Consider the following 26,239-nt stretch of genomic DNA (forward strand, 5'->3'; position numbering starts at 1 on the left):
TTTTTCAATTTTTATATGGAGATACACTTCACATAACAAAACTCACTATCATACACTTAAAGTGTACAGTATGGGTCTTTTAGTGTATTTGCTATGATGAGCAACCGTTGCCACTATATGTTTCAGAACATTTCCATCATCCCGTAGGAAGGTCCCATACTTACTAGCAGTCAGTCCCAAAACATACTGTTTTGCTCTTTGCCCTTTTCACCTAATAATATATTGTGAACAGTTTTCTCACCCAGTTAATCATTCACCGAAAGCATGATAATGGTGTGGGATCCCAAACCCCTGTGATTGGACATTGAGGTCCCCTCCCCAACAATACCCTGGTTCTCTTTTATCACCAAGCATTAGAGTTCACGTTAGACTGAGCCTGCCTACTCGACTTTGTCTACCGGGGGAAAGAATTAAGAACTTCCTTACCAAATTCTAGTTTGTAGGCACATTACCAAGTTCGTGTGCAAGTTAAATGATGCAGACCTTTATGGTGGTTAGATTTCATGCCGTGTATTTCACAGAAGGGAGAGCACAGCTACTGTTTCCGGGTGTCAGTTTCCTGTGATCAGTCCCTGGTCTTCCTGGCTTTCTGTTTCCTACGACACACATAACCGCGAGGGGCTCCTGACTGCTCCACCAGTACAGCATGCAACTCCTGACACAGGGTTGTGAGTTTGAGCCCTACGTTTAGCCCGGAGCCTACTTACAAAAATGTTTTTAAAAAAATGTGCTGGGTTGCCTGGCTGGCACCGTCAGTAGAGTGTGTGACTGTTGATCTTGGGATTGTGAGTTTGAGCCCCACATGGGGTGTAGAGACTACTTAAAAATAAAATCTTACGGGCACTTGGGAGGCTCAGTCTTTTAAGCATCTGCCTTCGGCTCAGGTCGTAATCCCAGCGTCCTGGGATTGAGCCCTGCATCAGGCTTCCTGCTGGGCGGGGAGCCCATTTCTCGTTCTCTCTCTCGCTGTGTCTCTGTCAAATAAATAAATAAAAGCTTTAAAAAATAAAGTAAAAAAACTTAAAAAAAAAAAAGATTTATTTATTTATTTGACAGAGATCACAAGTAGGCAGAGAGGCAGGCAGAAAGAGGGAAGGAAGCAGGCTCCCCACTGAACAGAGAGCCCGATGCGGGGCTCCATTCCAGGACCCGGGATCATGACCTGAGCTGAAGCAGAGGCTTTAACCTACTGAGCCACCCAAGTGCCCCTAAAGTAAAAAATCTTAAAAAATAAACAATATGTACATATTTAAGTGTGACCCCAGGTTTACAGATCTGCTAAGACCCCGTCATCCAGTATCAGCTGGTATCCAGGCCAAACATGAATGATGGTGATAACAATGATTAACCCAGTATGTGTGAGATACCTTGCTGGTTGACAAAAGCACTCTATTTTCTTAGTCCTCACAAATCTCCTATGAGCACTTAATATTATTTTCATTGAAACTATGTGCAAAGCAGAGCTCAGACAGTTTATGAAACTTGCGGGTCCCTCTTCAGCTCAGAGGTGGCAGAGCCGGATTCCCATAATAGGGTCATTTACTCTCAGTCCAGGACTCTTTGTACATCACAGTTAGGGTCTGTCAGGCCTCGGCCTCAGTCATTGAACAGCCCCACTTGAAGACAGGTGGTTGGTTCTCTTACCCGCCCCCCGCCCCCCACCCCACCCCCACCCCCACAGGCCAGCCCATGAAGATTTGTCCTGTGTATCTGCCTAGCTCTCTGGTTTCTGACGTCTGGTGTGCCTCAAGATTGTGGCCTGCAATTCACGCACCTACCACCAGATGGAAGGGATGCTCTGTTAACGAAAACAAAACAGGCATTAAAATGGCTGTTTACCAGTGGCCAGTGATTAACATATCCCTGTTCGCAGTGTAGGAGATTATTTGTGTAGGTGATGCCCTCTGTCTTCATAGGATCTCTGTGCCCATTATCATCTTAGTTACTGACTTAGCAGTCAGTATTGCTTTTCCACTGCCGCCTTTTATCCCAAGGTGGTTTCTAATACTTCGAACCCTCTTCCTTCCTCTGACCTTGCCATTGCTTCTTCAGATAACAATTACTAGTCACACACTCCTGAAGCGCTTCAGTGGTGGGTTTTCCTGTCTTCTGTTTCTCCATTCATGCACCTTGCATAATTTGGCCAAGTCAACCTTAGGAAGCTGCCACTCTTTAACCTGTCCTCTAGAAACTTCACTCTCCATTGTCTGAGGATTAGTCTGTCTTTTAAGGCACCCCGTGTTCTGACCTTGTCCTGCCTTACATGTTTAAAATACATGCACTTTGCCTTGGTTCCTGCTCTCAGCATATCCTATCCGTCTTTAACACCTTGTTCAAGTTCTAATTTCTTCATTTATTTAGTCAACAGACAAGTTCGAATGTGTTACCATGTGTCAAGCACCATTGTAAGACCTAAAGATTCATAGTGGAGTAAGACAGGCAAAACCTCTGTTGTCAGGGGACTTACATTCTCATGGCAGAGTCAGACCTCCCCTTCCCACAAAGCACCCCCATAATCCCCACTGAATACTGCCTCATCCAAAGTCTGAACACTTTTTCAATATGGTCCTGCATTCTCCCCAAATTGATGCGTACACATGTCACCCTTTCAAGAGATGACCTTGGGAGCTCTGGCACACCGATGCTGTAGGACTTAATTCAGTACATGTGTAGCCCTTTCCTTTAGGAACATTCCCCCAGAGCCTATAGTATATTCACTTAAATATCGTCGGCTATGGCAGATTTCATCCTTCAAGGATGCATTGGATTTTTAAAAACAGCTTCAAGTCTCCTAGCCTGGTAAATTAGCTAAGTGAGAATGTGTGACAGAAGGAAAGAGACTAGTTTACTGATACAGCCCAAAAATGGGCTCTTGAAGTGCTACCCAGAGACAAATCCAGAGACATCATGAACAAGTGACAGCAGCACTCAAGTAAGGACCCATCCTACCCTGACGGATGGCACGCGTTTGAAAAGACTGGTTCTTGGGATTTTGCCTAAAGATGTTAATTTTTTTTTAAGATTTATTTATTTATTTGACAGAGAGACAGTGAGAGAGGGAACATAAGCAGGGGGAGTGGGAGAGGGAGAAACAGGCTTCCCACTGGGCAGAGAGCCTGATGCTGGTCTCGATCCCAGGACCGCAGGATCACTACCCAAGCTGAAGGCAGCTGCTTAACAACTGAGCCACCCAAGCGCCCCATAATTTCAGTATTTATAGTCCTACCTAGTGGCTTTTACTGTCTTATGAATTCTCAGCTTTTATTTTTTTCCTGTTTGTTTTTAGTATTCTCCCAATTAAATAAGTCTCTTCGGAGTAAGAAGCTTTGTTCTGTTCTCCCTTTTTTTATTACCCACAATACCATCTTTGCATATAATTAGGTGATCAATAATAATATGCCAATTATTTGATGATGCAGTAATAAAGACAGTAAAGCATTAGTTGATACTGTTAGAGTCTGCAGACACCGTAGCCGTATCCTGGCTGTTCATTGGCACTAACTGACTTTACTTGTACACTTAGAGCTTTATGTCAGTCTACCTTGTGTTGATTTTGCAAATCAAATTGGCATTTAAGGGATAATACCTAAATGTTTGTATTTGTATGAGCTCTCTCTTCCCTCAAGAAAGAATGGCAAAAAAAAAAAAAAAAAAGAATGGCAAGAGGTTCTCATTAAGTGAGATCCTCTTTCTGCTTGGTAAGGCAGAAGTTGATATTAATATGAATTAATCATTTGTCTTTGAGTTGTTTGCTTGCAACTCTAATAGAGATTTATTGTGTTACGATATTAAAAGACCTGGGATTGACTGTAGACTATTTGGAGTACGATATCCTGTGTTAGTTAACAAAGTTCAAGTGAAAACATTAACCCTTCTTTACATTTTTTTCCAGAACCTTTGTTTCATTTTGCCACAGTTTTTGTACCAGTTCTTCTGTGGATTCTCACAACAGGTTTGTTTCCCTAATTATTTGTTATAATTTACTTTACATTGGCTATTAATAAATTACCTTTTTAATGCATTGGATTGTAGAGATGAGAGAAATATGTTCAAAGTAAAAGGATTTTTTTTTTTTAATTTTTTGGTTCAACCGTTGATCCTCTTGCCCTGGTTTTTGACAGTAGCAAATGTTTATGTCTCTGCTTGGGTGATGTTCTTATTATTACTTTCTTCTTGAAAGCTATTTGGTACCTCCTGTTGGAGTTGAGATAACCTTCAGAGTATTTCTTTTAATCAGTGTAAACCATGTTTTCCATTAATCCTAATATGGTGTATTTTAATATTTCATCGAATAAAATCATACCTTTGCAGTTTCTCAGGTTGATTTTCTAGAAAAATGTTGCTTTCTCAACAGGCTGGGAAGGTCTGATCCCTGGATAGATTCTCGAATTATTTGAGCAACTCTGCATTTCTTGTCTTTTATGGTTTTATGGTTTATTACATAAAGAACAGGCTATGTGTTATTTTGATACACAAGTGGTGGGACGGACATGCACATTTATAGCTTTAACAACTAAAGTGGACCTTGTGTAGCTTCTAGTGGAAGTACAGCCCAATACAGGAGCGGGAATGCTCAGTGATGGAGAAATTTTGTAGTTAATCTGTGAGCAGTTCAGTGATTGGGCCCTGCTGAGCTATTGGTAACATCAGCTCAGATATTAAAGACCGAGTTTCTAAATTTCAAGGCATGCTTCATTCCTCCTGCGAGCTGCGAGGAAGCGATTTTTTTCCCCCCTCACTTCTTGGTGGTTTTTTTTAAGACCGTGTGTTCTTCTGAATGGGAAGTGAGTGCTCTCTTTCCCTAGAACTTGCCTCCTCCTCTGGCTGTGCTCTCTCTTACGACAGTGCCGTGCCACTTCCGCAGGTTGCATTACGGGTGAATCATCCACCAGCTGTAGGAAGTGCCGTTAGCCTTCTTGAATGCAAAACTAACAGTCTCAGATGCAGAGAGTTTTCTGAATTCTGTCGAATCTGCTTTGTGTGAACATTCAGATTACTGCTGGTCAAATGCTTCAAATTCCTCACTTCCGTGGACGCGAGTACAAGTGTTAAAAGTCATTTCAGGGGCGCCTGGGTGGCTCAGTCGGTGAAGCATCTGCCCTTGTCTCAGGTCATGATCCCGGGGTCCTGGGACCGAGCCCCATATCAGGCTCCCTGCTCAGTGGGAAGTCTGCTTCTCCCTCTCCTGCTACCCCTGCTTATACTTTTTCTCTCTCTCTTTCTCTGTTTCTCTCTCTGTGTGTCAAATAAATAAAATCTTAAAAATAAGACATTTCAAATTTTGTAGCAAAGTGCTAAAGGGAAGTTGGTTTAATCTGGTTAAAATGTTTTTAATTTGAAAGGAATGTGTCTATAAGTTATATGAAGAAAGGACTTAACTCCTTCTAAAGCCAGCTGAGACTCAGACCCTAGTCTGTCTGGGGTCTGCTTAGGTTACCTTAGGTTACCTTAGCTGTTGAGGTTGAGGTTGAGCTGTTGAGGTTTCCATAGGAGTTGGTCTTTGGCTTCCTCAGTTGCTCAGATGGTGGGCTCATTCATTTAATGACTATCTCTTGAGTGCCTACTGTATGCCAGGCTAAGTGCCGGGGGTAAAACCGTGATCAAAACAAAGCCTTAGCCCACGGAGCTTGCCATATAGTGTTGGGGGACTGAGAGCAATCATACGAACGTCAGCTACTGATACAAGCTCTGAAGGAAGAAGTGAACGATTATCAACTGGTAGAGTATGAATGAAGAAGTCTGCTATTTTAGAGAATCTGGAAAGTTCTCTCTGACTTTGAGCAGAGATCTAAAGCAAAGGAGAGAGGAAGATGTCAGACATCTTAGAGAGAAAGTATATCAGGTAAAAAGAAGGTCTCTCTGAGGTGGTGGCTTGATGTACAATATCATTATTTTTTACTTTGGCCTTGTGCTAGTGCTAAATGTAGCGACCATTATTGCAAATATGTTTAGAGTACATAAGGTAGTCAGCCTTTTTCAGCTCAAGTCCATATCACGTGTTCTCTCCAACCCTGGAAACTGGAGGGCAAGCTATAGAGAATGTAGAAATGGAACCAGAATTCAGATTGTTTAAGCAAAAAGCAACTCTTTCTTTAGAAAAGCTAGGATAGTATTGGTCTTTTTCCATGTGAGAAGAAAACATTTGTAGCAGGTTTAATAAGAAACTATTATCAACTAAACCTGTTGTTTATTTTGAGGACATTCTGTCTCCTAATTATGCGTCTAAGAATTACAATTATCTCTCATGTAACATCGAAGTACCATAGCGGAACAAAAATAGATTGATCCTTCTTTTGTTTGACTGAAATTCAAGACTAAATTACTCACCAGGCAATCTTTGCGTTTGTTGTTTTCAATCTTCTCGTTAGTGAAAGTGGAGTAGTTTCCAATGAAAATACGGTATTGTGTGCCAACAAACCGTCTCCCTTGAAAAGTAAAAAGAACAAAACACCTATTTGGGGCCTCTTTTCAATTGTAGATAATTTTTGCTGAGTTTTAATCTTTGTGGAGGAGTTAGGCTGATGGAGGAGTAGGGGGACCGAAGCATGTCTTGTCTCTTGAACACAGCTACGTAGTTATCAAATCATTCTGAACACCTAGGAAATCAATCAGAGGTCTAACAGAACAGAAACTGCAAGTCTTCAGAGCAACCGACTTTTGGAAGGTAGGAAATGCAGAGAGTTGAATTGGGGGAGACAGCGCTGTGGTTACAGTGGTGGGGAGAGAGAGCCTGTTTACGGACGCTGCCGCAGATTATCATGAGCAAAGGAGTGCAAAAATCGGAACTTTTAGAAGTCTGCTACAGTGGGGGATGTGCCCAGGTTAAAGGTGCTCAGGTGGCAAAGCAGGGTTGAATCCTAGAAGTGACACTGTGGTCTGAGGATGTCCTGGGTAACGAGAACAGGTGACACTGTTCCCAGGCATAGGAACATGGGGCACCTGGGGGGCTCAGTCATTAGGCATCTGTCTTCTGGCTCAGGTCATGATCCCAGGGTGCTGGGATCAAGCCCCATGTCAGGCTCCCCGCTCAGCAGGAAATCTGCTTTTCTCTCTCCCACTCCCCCCTGCTTGTGTTCCTTCTCTCACTGAGTCTCTCTCTGTCAAATAAATAAAATGTAAAAAAAAAAAAAAGAAAGAAAAAGGAACATGGAAGACAGTTGAGAACAGTGAGTCTTGGTGCCGGCTTTCTGCTCTGTTTTGCCATAAACTACGAACCCCTGCATGGTCATGACCACTCTCCTGGCAGGGGCTGGCAAACCAGCAAAAGTGTGGCAAGATCCTCCCCCAGAACAGTGCTTGTCTGCGCTGTGGTAGTCCTTAAACTTCGGAGTTTTGAAACGCAGTCATGTAGCTGAGATTAAAGATTAAAAAGCTCGGACGCAGACCAGTTGAACGCAGGGTTCTGATGGAATTCAGGGACACAGGAGTGATTGACTGCTCTTCTCTGAGGGCTCACTGGGGGGGGGGCACTTCCAGCAGCGCTGGAGTTAGAGAGTGGGGCACCACCATATTCATCCCGCCCATCAGTGCTGATAGCCTTTGGGGGGCAAAACAGCACCACCTAGTGGACTCTGGAGCTGCTTACATCAAGCCCCACCCTCCCTGAGCCCCAGAGGTGCATTGCCGCTAGGACAAGTCCACCTGAGAAAATCATCCCGATAGACTGCTCCCCCAGAAGACCAGTGCAAACAATGTGCTCACACCAAGTTTACTGGTCCTAGAGTGCTGCAAGCTTCAGTTCTAGGGGAAAATGGGATCTAGCTTGCTTTTTACTTTTATTACTTTTTTATTTTTTCATTTATTGTCGTTTTTTTTTTCAATTCATTTTGTAAAACTCTTGATTAATTTAAAATTTGTGTTTATATATACTTTATGTTTTTGTATTTGTTTACTTTAATTATTTATTTATTTAATTTTGGGATCTAGGTTCTTTTAACCCAGCAGACCAAAACACACCCAGGCTTTAGGTTTTGGGTGGGGGGTATTTTTGGTTTCGGGGGGTTTTCCTTTTTGTTGTTGTTTTTTGTTTTCTTCTTTTCTGGACAAAATGATGAGATGGAGAAATTTACCCCAAAAGAAAGAACAGAAAGTGGAACGAAGGGCTAGGGATTTAATCAAGACAGATAAAAATAAGCTGTCTGAACTAGAATCTTAAGAAACGATTATAATATACTAGCTGGGCTTTAAAAACAGCATAGAAGAAACTAGAGAATCCCTTACTGTGGAGACAAAAGGACTAAAATCTAGTCAGGCTGAAATTTTAAAATGCTATAACTGAGATGCAGTCCCAAGTGGAGGCCATAAAAATGAGGATGGATGAAGCAGAGGAGCAAATCAGCGATAAAGAATATAAAATTATTAAAAATTAATGAAGCTGAAAAGAAGAGGGAAAGAAAGGTAATGAACCACAAAGATGGGCTTAGGAACTAAGTGATTTATTAAAACATAATATTCATATCATAGGAATCCCAGAAGATGAAGAGAGAGAAAAAGGGGTAGGAGGTTTATTCAAGTAAATTATAGCTGAAAACTTCCCTAATTTGGGGAAGGACACAGGCATCAAAATCCACGATGCACAGAGAACTCCCATTAAATTCAACAAAAGCTGACCATCACCAGGACATGTAATCAAATTCACAAAACAGACAAGGAAAGAATCCTGAAAACAGCGAGGGTAGGGGGCCACCCGTAAGGCAAGACAGATGAGGTTCACAGCAGATCTGTTCACAGAAACTTGACAGGCCAGAAAGGAGTGGCAGGATATATTCAACATGCTGAATGGGAAAAAATATGCAGCCAAGAATTCTTTATCCAGCAAGCCTGTCATTCAGAATAGAAGGAGAGAGAAATTATTTCCCAGACATACAAAAACTAAAGGAGTTTGTGACCACTAAATCAGTCTTGTAAGAAATTTTAAGGGTGATTCATTGAGTGGAGGAAAAAAATAAAAGACCAAAATCATCAAAGACTAGAAAGGAGCAGAGAACATCACCAGAAGCACCACCTCCACAGCTAACACAATGGCACTGAACTGATCTCTTTGAAGGTAAATGGACTAAATGATACAATCAGAACACAGGGTATCGGAATGGATAAAGAGATCCATCTATGTTCTGCCTACCAGATACTCATTTTAGATCTAAAGACACCCACAGATTGAAAGCAAAGGGATGGGGGCATCTGGGTGCCTCAGTTGGTTAAGCGTCCTGATTTCAGCCCAGGTCATGATTTCAGGGTCATGAGATTAAGCCCCATGTCTAGCTCTGCACTGGGCACGGAGCCAGCTTAAGATTTTCTCAAAAAAAAAAAAAAAAAAAAGAAGAAAAAGAAAAAAGATTCTCCCTCTCCTTATGCCCCAACCCCCCCTCCCCCATTTGCACATACTCTCTCAATAAAAGGGGGGGCAAGTGGAGGATGTCATGCTAATGGACATCAAAAGACAGCAAGAGTAGCCATAGTTATATCAGATAAACTAGTTTTTTTTTAAGATTTTAGTTATATATCTTAGCAAATGAGAGAGTGTGGCGGGGAGGGGCAGAGGAAAGAAAGTCCCAAGTGCACTCTGCTGATCACTGAGCCTAGCACAGGGCTCATTCTCACGACCCTGAGATCACAACCCAAGCCGAAACCAAGAGTCAGACATTTAACCAACTGCACCACCCAGGTGCCCCAGACAAACTAGATTTTATTTTTTTATTTTATTTTATTTTTTTACAAACTAGATTTGAAAACAAAGACTGTAACAAGAGATGGAAAAGGGCATTATATCAGAATTAAAGGGTCTATCCATCAAGAAGATATAGCAATTATAAATATGCCCCCAACTTGGGAACACCCAGATATATAAATCAATTAATAACAAACATAAAGAAACTCACTGCCAGTAATAATAGTAGAGGACTTAAACACCCAACTCAGAGCAATGGACAGATCAGCTAAGCAGAAGATCAACAAGGAAGCAATGGCTTTGAATGGCATTCTCGACCAGGTGGGCTTAACAGATATGCAGAACATTTTATCCTAAAGCAACAGAATACACAGCCTTTTCCAGCGCACATGGAACATTCTCCAGAATAAATCACATACTGGGTCACAAAACAGGCCTCAGAAAGTACAAAAAGATTGAGATCATACCATGCATATTTTCAGACCACGATGCTATGAAACTTGAAGTCAATCGCAAGAAAATATTTGGAAGGACCACAAATACATGGAGGTTAAAGAACACCCATTAAAGAATGAATGGGTCAACCAGGAAATTTAAAAAGAAATTTAAAAAAAATACAGGGAAGCAAAACCTTTGGGATGCAGCAAAGGCCATCATTAACAGGGAAGTATATTACCATACAGGCCCACCTCAAGAAGCAAGGAAAGTCTCAAATACGCAACCTAATTGTATACCTAAAGGAGTTGGAAAAGGAACAGCAAATAAAGCCTGAAGATGGCAAAAGAAGGGAAATAATAAAAGTTATACCAGAAATAAATGATACAGAAACAAACAAGCAAACAAATAAAAAACCAGAACAGATTAATGAAACTAACAGGAACAGTGGAGGCTCTCGGGAAGAGAGTATTGGAGAAACCTTGGATCTGGGCTTGGAACACCTAACTGGTACATCAGTAGAGTATGCAACTCTTAATCTCGAGGTTGTGAGTTCAGACCCCGTGTTGAGTATAGAGATTACTTAAAAATAAAATCCTTAAAAAAAAAAGATTTGGGCTTGAATTAGGTCATTTGGGAAAAAGTTTAAGATGATGGGGCTTGCTCTAGTTTGCTGTCAGTAAGTGAGGGGGTGATTTTATGACTAAGCATTTCAGTGTGTCTTACCAGGAGGCTTGAAAACTAGGAGGCTACCACTGTCATTTGTCAAGAAACAGCAGTCACCCCTAATTGCCAGAATAGGAATATTGGTTAATGAGATTTCGACAATATTCCTATTCTGTGTTCAGCGTGATTATGGAGGGATCATGTTTTCATCTTGATCTGTCATGTGACAGAATAGCCTTGTTTGATGATGATGTTCAATGAAAATGTTTGTGTTCGACAGGAGAACACCAGTGCCTAGCTTGTGAGTGCCCAGGACAGCTTCTAGATGTCAGGGGCTGCCTTGCTTTTTCTCAGGCTATGCCTGTCCATAAAATAAGTAAAAATCCCTGCCCGCTTAGAGCTTGAAATGTAGTGTGAAGAGAGACAGTAAAAATAATAAATGTATAACGTAAGATAAAAGGTGATTAGGGATGCCTGGGTGGCTCAGTAGGTTAAGCATCTGCCTTCAGCTCAGGTCATGATCTCCAGGTCCTGGGATCGAGCTCCCTATTGGGCTCCCTGCTCAGCGGGGTGTCTGCTTCTCCCTTTCCCCACCCCCAACTCATGCACGTGCACTCATTTTCTCTCTCAAATAAATAAAATGTTTATATAAAATAAAAGGTGATTAGTACTATAGGAAAATAAAAAAGATAACGGGAAATGTGTCCATGAGGAAGGGAGTGAGTGACAAGTTAAATTAAGGTTGGTCTCTCTGAGAAGGTGACATTTGAGCTGATGTTTGTGAGTGAGGGAGTAATCCATGAGGCTGTCTAATGCAAGTGCTCCAAGCAGGGCCAACAGCCAGTGTAAAGGAAGTCCTAGGGGCGCCTGGGTGGCTCAGTGGGTTAAAGTCTCTGCCTTCGGCTCAGGTCATGATCTCAAGGTCCTGGGATCAATCCCCGTATCGGGCTCTCTTCTCCGCAGGGAGCCTGCTTCCCTCTCTCTGTTCTGCCTGCTTCTCTGCCTACTCGTGATATCTCTCTCTCTCTCTCTCTCTCTCTCTCTCTCTCTCTCTGTCAAATAAATAAATAAAATACTAAAAAAAAAAAAAAGGAAGTCCTAAATCAGGAGTGCACCTGACATGTTGGAGGTCCAGTGAGGAAGGCATTGCTGCTGGAGTGCAGTGAGCAAGGACCAGGAGAGATCTAAGAGATTAGGCCAGACCGAAGAAGCCAGATGGGGTGGAACTGGAGAGCCACTCCTTTGTAGGAATGTTTTTTTCTTTTAACTTTCAGAGATAAAGGAATCCACTGCAAAGTCTGAACAAAACAGTGACTTGATTTCACTTTCTGACAGAACTACTGAGGCCATTGTGTGGACTGTAGATCAAGGGGAGAAGGAAGGAGCCATTTAGGAAGTTTGCAGGGTGGTGACTGGAGGTGCTGAGAAGTGATCTGGTCTGAGAAGTGATCTGGTTCTGGATGTATTTGAAGGTGGAGCCAGTAACCACTTCTTAACGGCCTGGGTGCAGGTGTGAAAGAGAGAAGAGTCGAGGATGAATCCAAGATTTTGGTTCCGCTTGATCACCAAGATTTAGTTGCCCTTTCCTGAGCTGAGGAACACTTCAAGAGGCGCTGGTTTGAGCGAAGGGTGGGTCAGGAGTTCAGTTCTGGATGTAGGTTTGTATTTCTAAAACATTAACAAGTGGGGAACTGGATACGTGGGGACAGGTCTGGACCAGAGATAAATGCTTGGGGGGGGGAATGTTCAGTGAATGGATGGAATTAAAACATGGCGCTGGTGAGATGACCTTGGGGGTGACTATGAAGTTTCAAACACCGAGTGCTGGAACGTTGCAACAGAGCGCTCGGGCAGAATAAGAGACTAAGAAGAAACGGCTAGTGAGGTGGGAGAATCACTAATTTCAAAATATTTCCTGAGCACCCAGGTGGTTCCAGGCACCAAAATAGATACTGGGGTTGCAACGGTGTGGGGGTTCTTCACTGAGGTAGAGAACATGGGATACAGCAGATTTAGGGGAAAGTTAACGAGTTTGGTTTTAGACATTTTGATTGCGGATGCCTGTGGGACAGCAGGAAGGTGGAAAGTTTGGGCAGGAGCCTAAGGAAGTCATGCCTGGGTACATAGTTTTAGCTTTGTTTGTGCAAAGACATTTATTTAATCCTTAGTAAACGGCCACATTCAAGATCATGAATAGAACCTCGAGAAGGTGATAGTGATACTTAAAACTATGTAAGATATTAACAACAAAGCCACTATGACACAGACAAGCCACTGCCTACGTGTAGTGTTCCTGGAGGGTTCCAGGCTTATATTTAATTGGTCTTTGTTCATCGAAAAGTCTTTTGAAAATCCGTTAGTATTTGTTAGAAATAACGTGTGTACATTCTGAATAAAATTCTTTGGAAAGGGAGGCCATATTGATACAATACATCACAATATGTTAATTTCTGTAGTTACCAGTGAGAGTGACCTCATTTCTAGACTTCTTTTGCTATGACAACAAATGTGAAAGGGAACGGTCTTGTTTCAGCTTGTGATTTTTCCAAACACAAAAATTTGTTCTTCTGTTGTTTGTCTTTTCAGCCACTGTATGATGCCGCTTACCTTACAATGTACAACATCTGCTTTACATCGTTGCCCATCCTGGCCTACAGTTTACTGGAACAGCACATCAACATTGACACTCTGACCTCAGATCCCCGATTGTATATGTAAGTAGCACATGTGGTTAAAAACCATTTCAGACTTTCCAAATCCTGGGTTTCATTTCGTTCATGGGTAGGAAGGACACAGTTGCCACCTGATTTGATTACATGGTTCTGTTCTGAATTTTTAGCTACTTAAACCATACCATTCAATAGGAAAATGGTGTATGTCCTAGATGTAGGACCTGTCCATGAATGCGTGTGAACCTTCTAGTTCAAAGTCACTAATTCCTAAAATGAGAATCTACATTGGCATAGAGTTCTCAAGTCTCATAGGAAGATACACTATTTTTTAAAGGTCTTACTTATTTATTCATGAGAGACAGAGAGAGGCAGAGGGAGATGCAGGCTCCCTGCTGAGCAGGGAGCCCCGATGTGGGACTTGATCCCAGGACCCCAATACCATGACCTGAGCTGAAGGCAGAAACTAAACCATCTGAGCCACCCAGGTGCCTGGAAGACACACTGTTATAACTACCCCCCCCCAAAAAAAAGCCACACACAAAGATTTATTGTGTTGATTCCTGCCTATAATGGGTTGAACTGATACTATGTTAGACTTTCTCTTTTTTTTGTTGTTTTTAAAATTTTTATTTTTTTTAAATTTTTTATTAACATATAATGTATTATTAGCCCCAGGGGTACAGGTCTGTGACTCGCCAGGTTTACACACTTCACAGCACTCACCATAGCACATCCCCTCCCCAGTGTCCATAACCCAACCACCCTCTCTCTACCCTCCTCCCCCCCGCAGCCCTGTTTGTTTTGTGAGATTAAGAGTCTCTTAGGATTTTAGACTTTTCTCTTTTTTTAAGATTTTTATTTATTTTAGAGAGTATGTGCACACGAGTGAGGGCAGGGGCGGAGGGAGAGGATCCGAAGCAGACTCAGCATGGAGCCCAATTTGGGGCTCGATCTCATGACCCCAAGATCACGACTTGAGCCCAAACCAAAAGTTCGTTGCATAATCAACGGAGCCACCCAAGTGCTCAGAGACTTCAGCCGCCCCAGAAGCATAGGCTCCTCTGCTCCCATACACCTGCCACTTCCTGCCACTTCCCATCTTAGGGAGGCGCACAGGCCTGTGTGGCGGGGTGACTGTACCCAAGTCTTCCTTTTCTCTCATGTTCTCCTTTGTGGAGACTCTCATACTCTTGAGTTTCCAACAGCTTTGTCATTCGTTTGAGTGCAGCTAGGAAGCCTCGCCTATCTCCCGACATACCATGACCCCCTGCCCTTCTTTCCACGGGTGGAAAGTAGCTCCCAGAGACAGTCTAGAAAGACAGAATCCACGCCTGCCTCGGCCCAAATTCAGTGACTCGCAAAAGCCTTACGGGCCTGTGGCTGCTGGGCTCTCACTGCAAGAATCTTTGGGAAGGGGCGCCTGGGTGGCTCAGTGGGTTAAAAAGCCTCTGCCTTCAGCTCAGGTCATGATCTCAGGGTCCTGGGATCGACCCCCACATCAGGCTCTCTGCTCGGCAGGGAGCCTGCTTCCCCTCTCTCTCTGCCTGCTTGTGATCTCTCTCTCCCTCTGTTAAATAAATAAATAAAATCTTTTAAAAAGAGAAAAAAAGAATCTTCAAGAAGGTGCTTTCCCTATGGCTCCCAGCTGTCTCAAGCTGGTACCTTACCATGTGGGGGAGTGCTTGCTTCTGAAAAGCAGGCACCTCTTTCCTTCTGCAGTTTTTCTAGGGCAAACAGCACGTGGCATTGTGCTGAATTTGTTCCCTGAATTTCCCTGAATTTCAAATTCCTTCCTGCTCCTGGAGATCCGAGTAGGTAAAAGTTACATAATGGCCATGTTTTCAGAAACCCCCACAGTGCTCAATACCAAGTGAACAAGAATCACTTGCATTGATGTTATAAAGGTGTTTCTTATACAGTCAAGCCAAGAGACAGACATCTTGTATAGTATTGGCAACGGTGTGCTGTGTGAGTGCTGGCCTGCCTTCCCATCAATGTTAAGAGCAACTTGAGGGGCGCCTGACAAGCCTGTTTAAGATTCTCTCTCTTGGGGCACCGGGGTGGCTCAATGGGTTAAACCTCTGCGTTCGGCTCAGTTCATGATCTCAGGGTCCTGGGATCGAGCCCTGAGTTGGGATCTCTGCTCGGCGGGGAGCCTGCTTCCCCCTCTCTCTCTGCCTGCCTCTCTGCCTACTTGTAATCTCTTTCTCTGTCAAATAAATAAATAAAATCTTTAAAAAAAATAAAAAGGATTCTCTCTCTCTCTCTCTCTCTCTCTCTCTCTCCCTCTTCCCCCCACCACACTTTCTTTAAAAAAAAAAAAAAAAAAGAGCAATTTGAAATAGAAGCCCAAAGAATTCCTAGCACAAACCCATCTTCTTTCTGCAGCTCTCGTCCATTCGAATGAAGTCGCCATATTTAATGCTCTGACTTGTGCCAAGAAGATTGTGTTATTTTCACAGATTTTGAAGTTTGGACCCACCTACCGTTTTTGAAAACATGACTATCCAGCTTGAAACATTATTTGACTCAGTTGAAAAACTATAAAGGGTACCCTGAGACCTAATAAAAGGTTATATTCCCAGGAAGAAATCTTGATTAAAAGAACTACCTTAGCAAACTGTAGTTGGAAAGGCTGTGGTAGGTTGGGTCCATATATGGCGTGCGCCGGCGCACCCCCTCACTAACGGATTGAACTCAGGCATGCTCCTACACTAGTGTTGCGAAGCTTACCGCACGTTACAGTTTCTGGGAAGCTTCCAGAACAACCCCAGTGCCCCACTTACACCTCATGCTGGTTAAATCAGAAGGAGGGTGGGAATCAGGCGTCCGTGTTTTTAAAGATCCCCAAGTGATTCCAGTGTGCACCATAGTCTGGGAACCATTATGATAAGTTTTGGGGGGCTCATTATTTATCAATGGGACTAACAAAGTCCCATTGGTTTTTATGTGGGTAGAAATGGACAATATAAATAAAACTCTCAGGCCAGCTTACTGACATATAAGAAGTACTCAGTATGCGGGAGCTGATGGTTTTTGATGATATTCTTGTTGTCGGTGGCCAGGATTTTAAACTTAGGGCTTTGACTGCTTACTCAATGCCTTACTTCCGAGGCAATTGCACGGAGACGAACGAGTGGCTGGGGATGGCCCTCCAGTCCTCGGGGACGCCTCGCTTCATTATAACAGGGTCACACCTGTGTGCACTTTGGGTATTTCACCGGGTCTTTAAATAGACAGCCTACAGAGATTCATTAACCTGTGGTTTCTTTTTCCATTTCTCAATAGGAAAATTTCTGGCAATGCCATGCTCCAGCTGGGACCCTTCTTATACTGGACGTTTCTAGCTGCATTTGAAGGGACAGTGTTCTTCTTTGGGACTTACTTTCTTTTTCAGACTTCATCCCTGGAAGAAAATGCAAAGGTAAAAAAAAAATACTTCATTACATCCTGGTATTGTAAGCATGGCTTGTTCTTTCTCTCTAGGCACTGGATTTATCATACACATAATCACGCTGTAATCATTTTGTAAACTTTTTCTTGAGGTACGGTATTTAGTTCTCAGAACTTTTTTAGAACAATAGAAGTACTGAAGTAAGAAACCACTTCCCGTGTGCATGGCTAACTAGAGAGCTTATGTGCAAACCTTCTAGAAGCTTAGCTTGGCTGTAATTTTTAATAGATGAACAGAGTTCTTAGGACTTCAGAATTTAGACCCCTATACTTTTTCCTTTTTTTTATTTTAAAGATTTTGTTTATTTATTTGATAGATATCACAAGTAGGCAGAGAGAGGGGGAAGCAGGCTGCCCGCTGAGCAGAGAGCCTGATGTGGGGCTCGATCCCAGAACCCAGGGATCATGACGTTGAACCCAAGGCAGAGGCTTTAACCCACTGAGCCACCCAGGTGCCCCTCCTTTTTTTTTTTAAAGTAAACTCTACCCTCCAACGTGGGGCTTGAATTGAGTACCCCAAGATCAAGAGTCGCATGGTCTACTGACTGAGCCAGTCAGGTGCCCCAAGACTTTTCCTGTTTTAGAAGTCTGGCCCCACTCACTTCCTATTAATAGTGGCCTCTCGTGCTTGGAGTTGAAGGGCGTAGCTACCATATCTTTGCAGTGTTTGCCTGATAGTTAAAGGGATGGAATTCCCTTCTCTTCCTCCTTCCCTTCCACATAGGAGCATAGTGTTTTCCAGAAACACTGCACTCGTCCTATCAGTGCCTTCTTAGCAAGCAACTGCCCAAGTCAGCACGTGCCGTGGGATGCTGTTTCCCCAGGCTGTGTCCTGGGAGAGCACCACTGTTGGGGCGAGGTCTTGCCACGGCCACATGGAGAGACTTGAGCCCGCCGCTTCACCCATGCTTTCACTGCATTCTTCACTATTTCTGGACTTCCTGTTTAATACTTACTCATTCTTTATCATTATAACATGAAGCAAAGCTAAGTTTCAAGAGTGATTTACTGAGTACAGTAACTCTGTCCAGAAGCAACACGGTTAACGTCTGCTACAGAAATAATAGGCCTGATGAATGTGAATACTTCAGAATTAGGTACTACAGTCCAAAACCTTTCTGATTTGGACAAACACAAGTCAGTTTAATATGAATACCTTAAAATTATTAATCGCTGGGCATGCCTGGTTGACTCAGTCAGTAGAGCATGTGACTCTTGATCTCGGGTTGTGAATTTGCGCCCCCTCGTTGGGCACTGGGCATAGAGGTTACTTTAAAAATCTCAAAGTATTAATCTCCGAGTAACTGTGGAGGAAACACAGCTGTGGTTTAGAGTAGGAGCACATCGCAGCGGACAAGGGGAGGACCCTGTTTAGTCTGCAGGCAGGCCCCTTCCGCCTCCCAAGTCAGCCTTGCCCGTCGGCAAGAAGGGATTAGATTCTGTGATTTCTTGGGTCCCTTTAGCTTTATGGCTGTTCCTTTGACTTTCACATTTTACTTTATTTTTATTTGGCACCTAAATGAGAAAGAACTGACGATTTCTTAACAAGAGTTTGCTGCAGCAAAAATGACAGAGCGGAAGGACTGTCAGCGATGAAATGTAACATCGTGTATGAGTTGATCAAATCCTTCTTTTCGCTTCTGTTAATTTTTTATTATTTTTTAAAGACTTTTTACATTTCATTTTCTGTTTTAATGTTACGCATTCAGATCTTGACAGCATTTGGTAAGCATGTGTGCCATTCATTGCCACAGTTACAGACTTGTACGTGCTCTCTGCTTTTCTCTGATGTGCACATGCTGACAGCTCTAATAGTCACCGCCAAAAAATTAGACTGTTTTTAAAATGTGAGTCCGTTTGTCTACAGATTAGTCCTCATTTGAGAGCTTTAGTTCTTTATTACTGAGGAAGCCCATATCAGAGTCTTGAGAGACATGAATCATTCAAATGACTTGTTTTGATGAACATTACTGTTAGGGAATCGGGGTTTTTTTCGGCCTTTATGACACCAGTGTGTTCCCTGTTTGCTACTACATGGAGTAATGGAAGTAAACCCTACGAACCGCAAGTGCATTGTAGCTATCCAAGAAAGTTGAGGGTCACGGTAAATAAAATCCAACATTTTGGCCTGATCTTTTGATCAGCTATTTCACTAAACATTTTATACCCAAATCTTCAGCGGTTACAGCCAAGATTAAATTTGCCTTTTTTATTTTCAGGCTTGTGTATTCATGGCGCATATAATTGTTGACTGTTTTTCAGGTATATGGAAACTGGACTTTTGGAACCATTGTTTTTACAGTCTTAGTATTCACTGTAACTCTGAAGGTTAGATTTTTATTTATTCAAATATATTTCACGCCATTTTTGTAATTCTTTCTGTTCTCTTTTTTGTCTTCTCTTGTATTGCAAGTTGTTATTCAAGTCTGAATACTTACTGAAATATGTATGATACTAGATATTTAGACATGTGTATGCTGTTCATGGTCCATTTCTTTCCAGAATATTGTCTGTCCTCTTTGTTTCCATTTTTAAAAAATTCGTACACTATAGTTATGTTGAAAATCTGTTCCTTTTTTCTTCAAGACAGTAAAAGTAGTAGATAAACAGGCTCTCACTGTGTGTGTGTTTCCATGTTAAATACTTGAATAGTTTTTAAGATGATCTGTTTAGAAACACCAGGCCTTAAAGGAATGGGAGTACTTAAGACAGTTGAATAGGTATCTATGAGCAAGATATACGTGCATAAGAGCTCAGTGGTGATGAAATTTTATATAATGTATTTATCACTGAAACTTACTCATTTTAGTGATGAAATGCATAACAACATACAGCAGGTAACATACATGAATCATTGGCCTTAGCACACAGCCATGTAATACACTCTGAAGCCTTGCTGAATTCTACCCTTGAGACTTACGAGTTGGGACTCTCTTATACTTGAAAGCATAATCAAATTCTTTTGATGATAATTGCAGTAATAAACACCTCACGTGGGATCCAAGAATGAGTAAATGAATTCCACAATGCCCAGTGGTCAAAACTAGAATTCCAGAAGTGTGCTTGACAAAGAGCCTCTAATCATTTCCCCCTCTCTTTCTCATACCAAATAGAACTAGCATATGTTTGCATTTTTCATCTACTATTTCAGTAATATTTTAGGGCTGCAAAATAAAATGTTACCATTCGTCTCCATTTAGCCACTTACTAGCTGCTATTTTTGGGCAAGTGACTTCACTTCTCAGTACCCTCGTTTCTTCTTCTGTGATGTGGAGATAAAAGTAGTACCTTCCTCTCTTAGATTTTTGGTGGGAAGTCAATTAGTGAATACCCATAAAGCATTCAGAGTGATGTCTGGCACATAGAAAGTTATCAGAACAACAGGATCATGATTTGAAACAGAAGCCTCCCCGCCTTTGTTTCTCCTGGTTTTGCATTCGGCCCTAGGGCTCCCAAGTGGCCTTCATAGTTAAAGTTGGCCTTACTGTAGCATCTTTCTGTGTCCCTCAAAACACATTCACTCTCTCATCTTTGGATGGGTATTATCGTGACCTTCTCCCTAGCAGCGCAGAGGTGGGAATTCAGGCCTGGTCTACATTAACAATGTTCTCAACATTCTGTTTATGAACACAGAAGTTAGAACAGGGGAGTCAAGGACCAGGGTGTCAGAACAAGCAAAAAAAAAAAAAAATGGAGACACCGCCTCCTCTTCAAAAATGAAATGCCCGTGGCCCCGAAATTTTAAACAAGCAGAACAGACTGTACTTTTTATTTTTAGATTGCATTTTAAAAATCCCAGGTACCACAGTCTAAAGAAACACTCAGCCTGGGCAGAAACATGGGGGGATTAAAATCTAAGGCAACTGAGAATGTTATTTATTTAATGGATTAGATAAGGGCTTTGCAGTTGAAGGACACACGACATAGCCAGGCCCATGATTCGTTGCTACATGGTGCCAGGCGTATGGAGCCCTTTGCCTTTGCATTTAATAATCCCCATCTGTTGTGTTTGAGCTGTCAACACTCCTTTGTGTAGTTCGTCTGTTCTTCCCAGCTAACCCTTCCCTCTCCTACTGCTTTTCAGTATACCTGCCTCCATCAGTTAGGCCTTGTCCTTTGATCATCCGCTTTCTGGCCACTGCCACCCAAGGACTTGGGGCTCCAGGCCGAGCCTGTTACAGTACCTGGATGCCTGCCCTTCCTTCAGCAGTGAGGCAGCACAGCCGCACACCTACCTGCTGCTTGCTTGACCAGACCTCCAAGCCTGTCCTTTTGGGTCTACAGGCCTTGGGGCAGAACCTCGCTCATTTCTTACCCTAGCCCTTTGAAAAGTCTCAATTCTGTTCTTCTTTTACTTTCCCTCTCTTCTAGTTGCCTGGCCCAAGTGAGGTCTCCCATAGGTACCATACTATATGCAGTTCTCAGTAGCATAGTGTGTTTACTCCTGGTGTAGCTGGTGCCCGTCATGAAATCTCCTGTGTTGTATCTTTTCAGCTCGCCTTGGATACTCGTTTCTGGACATGGATAAATCACTTTGTGATTTGGGGCTCTTTAGCCTTCTATGTATTTTTCTCATTCTTCTGGGGAGGAATTATTTGGTAAGCAGCTGTACGTGTGTGAGCAGTATGTGAAATAACAAAGTAGATGTCCGTATGTGTACATTGTCTATGCAAACATTCATTCAACTTTGATAGTGTTAATTGTACAAGACGGCAGGTCTTCAGTATTAATGGGCTGGAAGTTAATTTCAGGTAAGATTTCAAATGCAAGTATATCAAGTTACACGAGTTATTCAAAAGCCCTCCTTTCTGGTAGCCCCTGTCCAGATCTTTCCACTTGAAGGTATGTAAACCTCTGTCTGTACAGTGCTAGCATGCCCTTCCATGGAGTTTCCAGTGGAAATATCCTTTGAAGTTTCTAGAGGAGACCATGGCGGTAGATACACTATTAGCCATTTGGATTCCGTTCTCTCTTCATGGTATATCACTGTCAATCTCGTCACTATATTTGTACTCAAGGTTAAGAATATATACTACTTAATATTCAGAGGTTTATATCTTAAAATCCCATCTTATTGTTTTGGGTGGGGGTAAAGGCAGACTCTGCAGTGTGGCCTTAAAGTTGATGGAGTTTATCTTTGTTCAGATGTTTATCCAGAATCTGCCGTGTGTGAGGCACTCTGGGAAACCAAGATAATAGACAGTGAATAGACTGTACCCCTCCCTCCAGGAGATTAGGATACAGGGTGAGAGACACAGAGCTGTGATTGGGAGAGTTAAAAGGAATGAGAATAGGTTAGATGGTCATCTCCTTCTCTTATTCCCAGACGCCTGTATTTTGTTTTTGTTTGTTTGTTTTTTTAAGATTTTATTTATTTATTTGACAGACAGAGATCACAAGTAGGCAGAGAGGCAGGCAGAGAGAGAGAGAGAGGAGGAAGCAGGCTCCCCGCTGAGCAGAGAGCCCGATGCGGGACTCGATCCCAGGACCCTGCGACCATGACCTGAGCTGAAGGCAGCGGCTTAACCCACTGAGCCACCCAGGTGCCCCCGCCTGTATTTTGTTTTTAAAGATCATAGATGTTTTCGTGAATCAGTGGGTTCTCCTAACAAGAAAGCAAGCAGAAGAGAACATGGCTAGGGGAAGCCATAGGGTGAGATTCTGGGAGTGTTATTTTCTCACTGGTTTGAGCAACACACATACAAAACATTCCACATTATCTATGTTTGTTGTCCCTTGAGACCTAATTAGAAAAAATGCTTACTGTTTTGAAAAGCTTTTAAAATAAGCCTTCAGAAATAAAAATATGAAATGCCTCATCACTTAAGCAGTTCCAGAAAGTGTAATCACACATGTATTGGGCACCTACAGAGGTAATTACTGAAGCAGTGAGGCTGACAGAAGTCTCTGTTTTCTTAAATAATATGCAAGTTAATCAAAGTTGATTAACCAAATGTCATATATAGTTGTAACTCTGCCCAGAGCACCCTAGTTCTGTCTATAAATCTGTGTAATCAGCATCTGAACTCCTGCAAAATTTCCACAAGAATGTTTCTAGCAGACTAGTTTCTCTTAACCACTGACTATTCCTTATTGATTAAAATAAATGCTTCAAATGATTAGGACATCGTCACACCTGTTTCTAGTCATTAGTGATACTGACTAAAAATGAAATACATCTGTTTTTATTTTGTTGCCTGTAGTGCTATCCTTAAGTAGAGCTGAGTTGAGCTACTACATGAATAAGAAATTACAGAGCAGCCACCAAAATATGACCAGAAACGGTCTGAGACTTCGGCCAAATGCTGGTTTCAGCTAATATCTCTGGACACATTGAGCCCTGAGGCATTGTGACACACGCCTCTGGGGTTCAGCAGTGAGAATGATAATTTCTGAGCTCCAAACCCAATCCAAGAACACTATCTTGTGTTTTTTCCTTTTCCCCCTGTAAAGCACCGTAGGTGTCAGTATATGGAAAAATTGAGAGCTACAGAGCAGGGAAAACAAACAAACAAAAACAAAAAAGGAAAAGAAAAATCTAGAGCTGTTAATCACAGAGTATTGTGAGACTTTGTGGAGTAGTACTATTAGTTGTCTACTGAACCCTTATTATGGTCAATTAACTGCCTAGAAAATAAGTCAGGGCGCCCTTCATAATTAGAGTGAGGGTAGAGTTCCACAGAATTCTCTTTTCAGTGGTAGGGACCCTGAAAAACCTTTTTAGCCCAGGCCTGCTAGAATTCTCCATCTCACCGTTCTGCTCACTTCCTGTGCCACACTGCAGTCCCCATACACCTAGAGCCAAAAGCTTAATTCTATTATGTTATATAAGAGTGCACAAACATCAATTTTTTTTTAACGAGAAACCAGTTTATCGTCAGTGAGCCCAAGAGGTAATCTAATAAATGAGACAACCACTTATCTGCCTAGAGCTCCTGATCCAAGGAGAGCCTGTTGTGCGGCCCAACCCCAGTCCGTCACTTCGCACTTTCTCCCCCTCTGCTTCCAACAGCGTTGAACCTAGTTAGGCTCCCTGCGGCTCAGGGAGGCTGGCCGGGCCGCTCTGTGGCCACCAAACCGTTGAGTGGTTGACTTAGAATGAAATCCCACATCAGAACGAGGAGTCCTAGATTTCTGGACTCCAAGACTTAATGTCTTATTAGCATAACTCCTCTGCCAACCTACTTGGCACACACTGGATACCCAGTATATATTTTAGGATAAGAATGGTAGAGAGAGAAGCTCAACGGCCCTGTCTGTCTTGATGTAGAGTTTGGGGGGGCGTGTAGCATAGAAAATGTCTTTTAAATTTCTGAATGTAGAGCACAGTCCATTCTCATATGAACAAAACAGCTGAGGAAATAAAATGCTTATTAGCATAAAAATCAACCACTGCTCTTGACTGTCTTTGAAGCTCCAGTATTTTCTAACGCAAATACATATTCTCCCGTTGCCAGTTTGAAAGTTGATTGCTTGGTTGTTTTCAAGTGAGATGCGTTTTACTGTCCTTCTTCCCCTTTAATTATCATTCCTTTTCTCCCCTAAACATTTAGTAAATGGAATCTGTTCAGTACTTTTGGGATATTCTTAAAGAAAATTACTTCTATTGATGTGTGTCATTAGAAGAGTCTTTTAAATACAAAAGATAGTTTCAATGACACATCTGTGTCCTATGACAGGAACTAATTTCTTTTCCATTGTGTGTTTTCTTTCCACTCTAGGCCTTTTCTCAAACAACAGAGAATGTATTTCGTATTTGCTCAGATGCTATCTTCTGTATCTACATGGTTGGCCATGGTTCTTCTAATATTTATCAGCCTTTTCCCTGAGATTCTCCTGATAGTATTAAAGAATGTAAGAAGAAGAAGTGCCAGGGTAAGAACTAAGTTTATATTGTAAGTTGATGTTTGGAAGGGGCTTCAGTATCTGCCGTGGACTAAAAATTTTGTTTAGAGATTTGCGTTAGTTACAGCATGTTAAACCCCTCCTTACAGGTTCATCACTTAATTTCCTCTTCTGCATAAAAAGTATAGTAAAAACTTCGTTATCCAATGCAGGTGGTAAGTAGATTCCTTAATAGTGTTCTATGTGACCTGTAGCGATCCATATGGAGCATTTTATATGCTCCATATGGAGTTCTAAGTGGAAAAAATGGGGTGGTTTTTTTTTTTTAGCCTAGAATTTTCACACCAGGAATTTCCACACCAACATTCCAGCTTTAACCTTAGAAATTTCCCTGTGGGTTGTTTGCAGATACTTTTTTTTCAGTTGATAATCCCAATTTGCTTCTTTCAAACCTTTCCCCTTCCTTTAATTATAGTGCTGCTTAATCTCTGTGTTGCTTCTAGCCCTGTCTGTCCAGCAGTATATTTGAACCAAAGAGAATTCCCCAGATGTAATTTCTGCATCCTTAAGCTTCCTGAACACACTTGTAAAAATTAAGATAGTTTTATGAGTGTGTTTTTCTTTTTGCTGCTTAAATTGTAGATTTCTTGTGGGAATGAGAAGTTATTACCCTCTGCCAGCCTAATTGTCTGATACCTTTTAAACATTTCTAAAAAGTCTTTAAAGTGAAAGGGGTAGATTAGCTTGGAAGAGGGAACTTCTGGCAAATTTTAACCAACAGGTGAATTAAATATGTCCTGTCCCTGCCAACACTTAACTCATTTGCCAGACAGAACCCTTGTTTTTATCCTCTGGACACCAACTGATTGTATGGCCTGTCCGATGCAATATTTTCAGGAAATAGTCTCAGGTTTATCTGCCTGACCTATTTGATCAAATTTGCCAGCCAGTTTAGCCTCAAAGCTGGCTTGTCTGATTTTGGTTGTGGCCTGTTGATTTGATAGAATCCCGTGGTTGGCAGCATGTAGATGTAGGGCACTAAAATGGTTATAATGAGAAAATCTTTAGGGACCAGCTGTGTGAAAGAGGACCTTCACGATCCGTAAGGCAGTATGAGCCCCAGGCAAGAGCCGTAGATAACCAGTGGTATAAGCCACACTGAGTTGGGTGTGCAGAGCTGATTCCGTATGGTTAGGTGGTCAGAACGGCCTTCACTCACTGCTTCTGCATGTCTGGGGGGTGACAGTGCACCCAGTAACATGAGCCTGCTCTCTAATCCTTCTAGTAGACCCCTGACTAACTCCCTCCAGCCTGGCGTTTGGTCTTAGGATGGGCAAGTGGCATTTACTTGCCTGCATAGACCTTAACATAAGTTGAACGGGGGTAGAACAGGTCTGATATAACGGGTTTTTCCCAGAACGGCTCAAGTGGCCATTTATATCAAGCCAAATAAAAAATGTCCCTGGAAGAAGTGGCTTGGTACCTTGTCGTAATAGACAAG

At 42.2% G+C, this 26,239-nt stretch overlaps 1 protein-coding gene across 7 annotated transcripts in view; it reads left to right on the forward strand.

The window, feature by feature from the left end:
* The window catches only part of ATP11C (ATPase phospholipid transporting 11C), a 182,934-nt gene that overhangs the window by 146,554 nt on the left and 10,141 nt on the right, over positions 1 to 26,239 (forward strand). For 4 of the 7 annotated variants that reach the window (XM_044235658.1, XM_044235657.1, XM_044235660.1 and 1 more), the window contains exons 23-28: positions 3,893 to 3,952; positions 13,355 to 13,482; positions 16,729 to 16,864; positions 19,156 to 19,221; positions 21,388 to 21,491; positions 24,615 to 24,768. In XM_044235658.1, the coding sequence (XP_044091593.1) occupies positions 3,893 to 3,952; positions 13,355 to 13,482; positions 16,729 to 16,864; positions 19,156 to 19,221; positions 21,388 to 21,491; positions 24,615 to 24,768 (648 nt within the window). Of the gene's footprint in view, positions 1 to 3,892; positions 3,953 to 13,354; positions 13,483 to 16,728; positions 16,865 to 19,155; positions 19,222 to 21,387; positions 21,492 to 24,614; positions 24,769 to 24,887; positions 24,954 to 26,239 lie in introns of all 7 variants that reach the window. The other 3 variants (XR_006382530.1, XM_044235661.1, XM_044235662.1) reach the window with 1 other exon arrangement.

Source organism: Neovison vison, chromosome X (assembly GCF_020171115.1).
Source record: "Neovison vison isolate M4711 chromosome X, ASM_NN_V1, whole genome shotgun sequence".
Lineage (NCBI taxonomy): Eukaryota > Metazoa > Chordata > Mammalia > Carnivora > Mustelidae > Neogale > Neogale vison.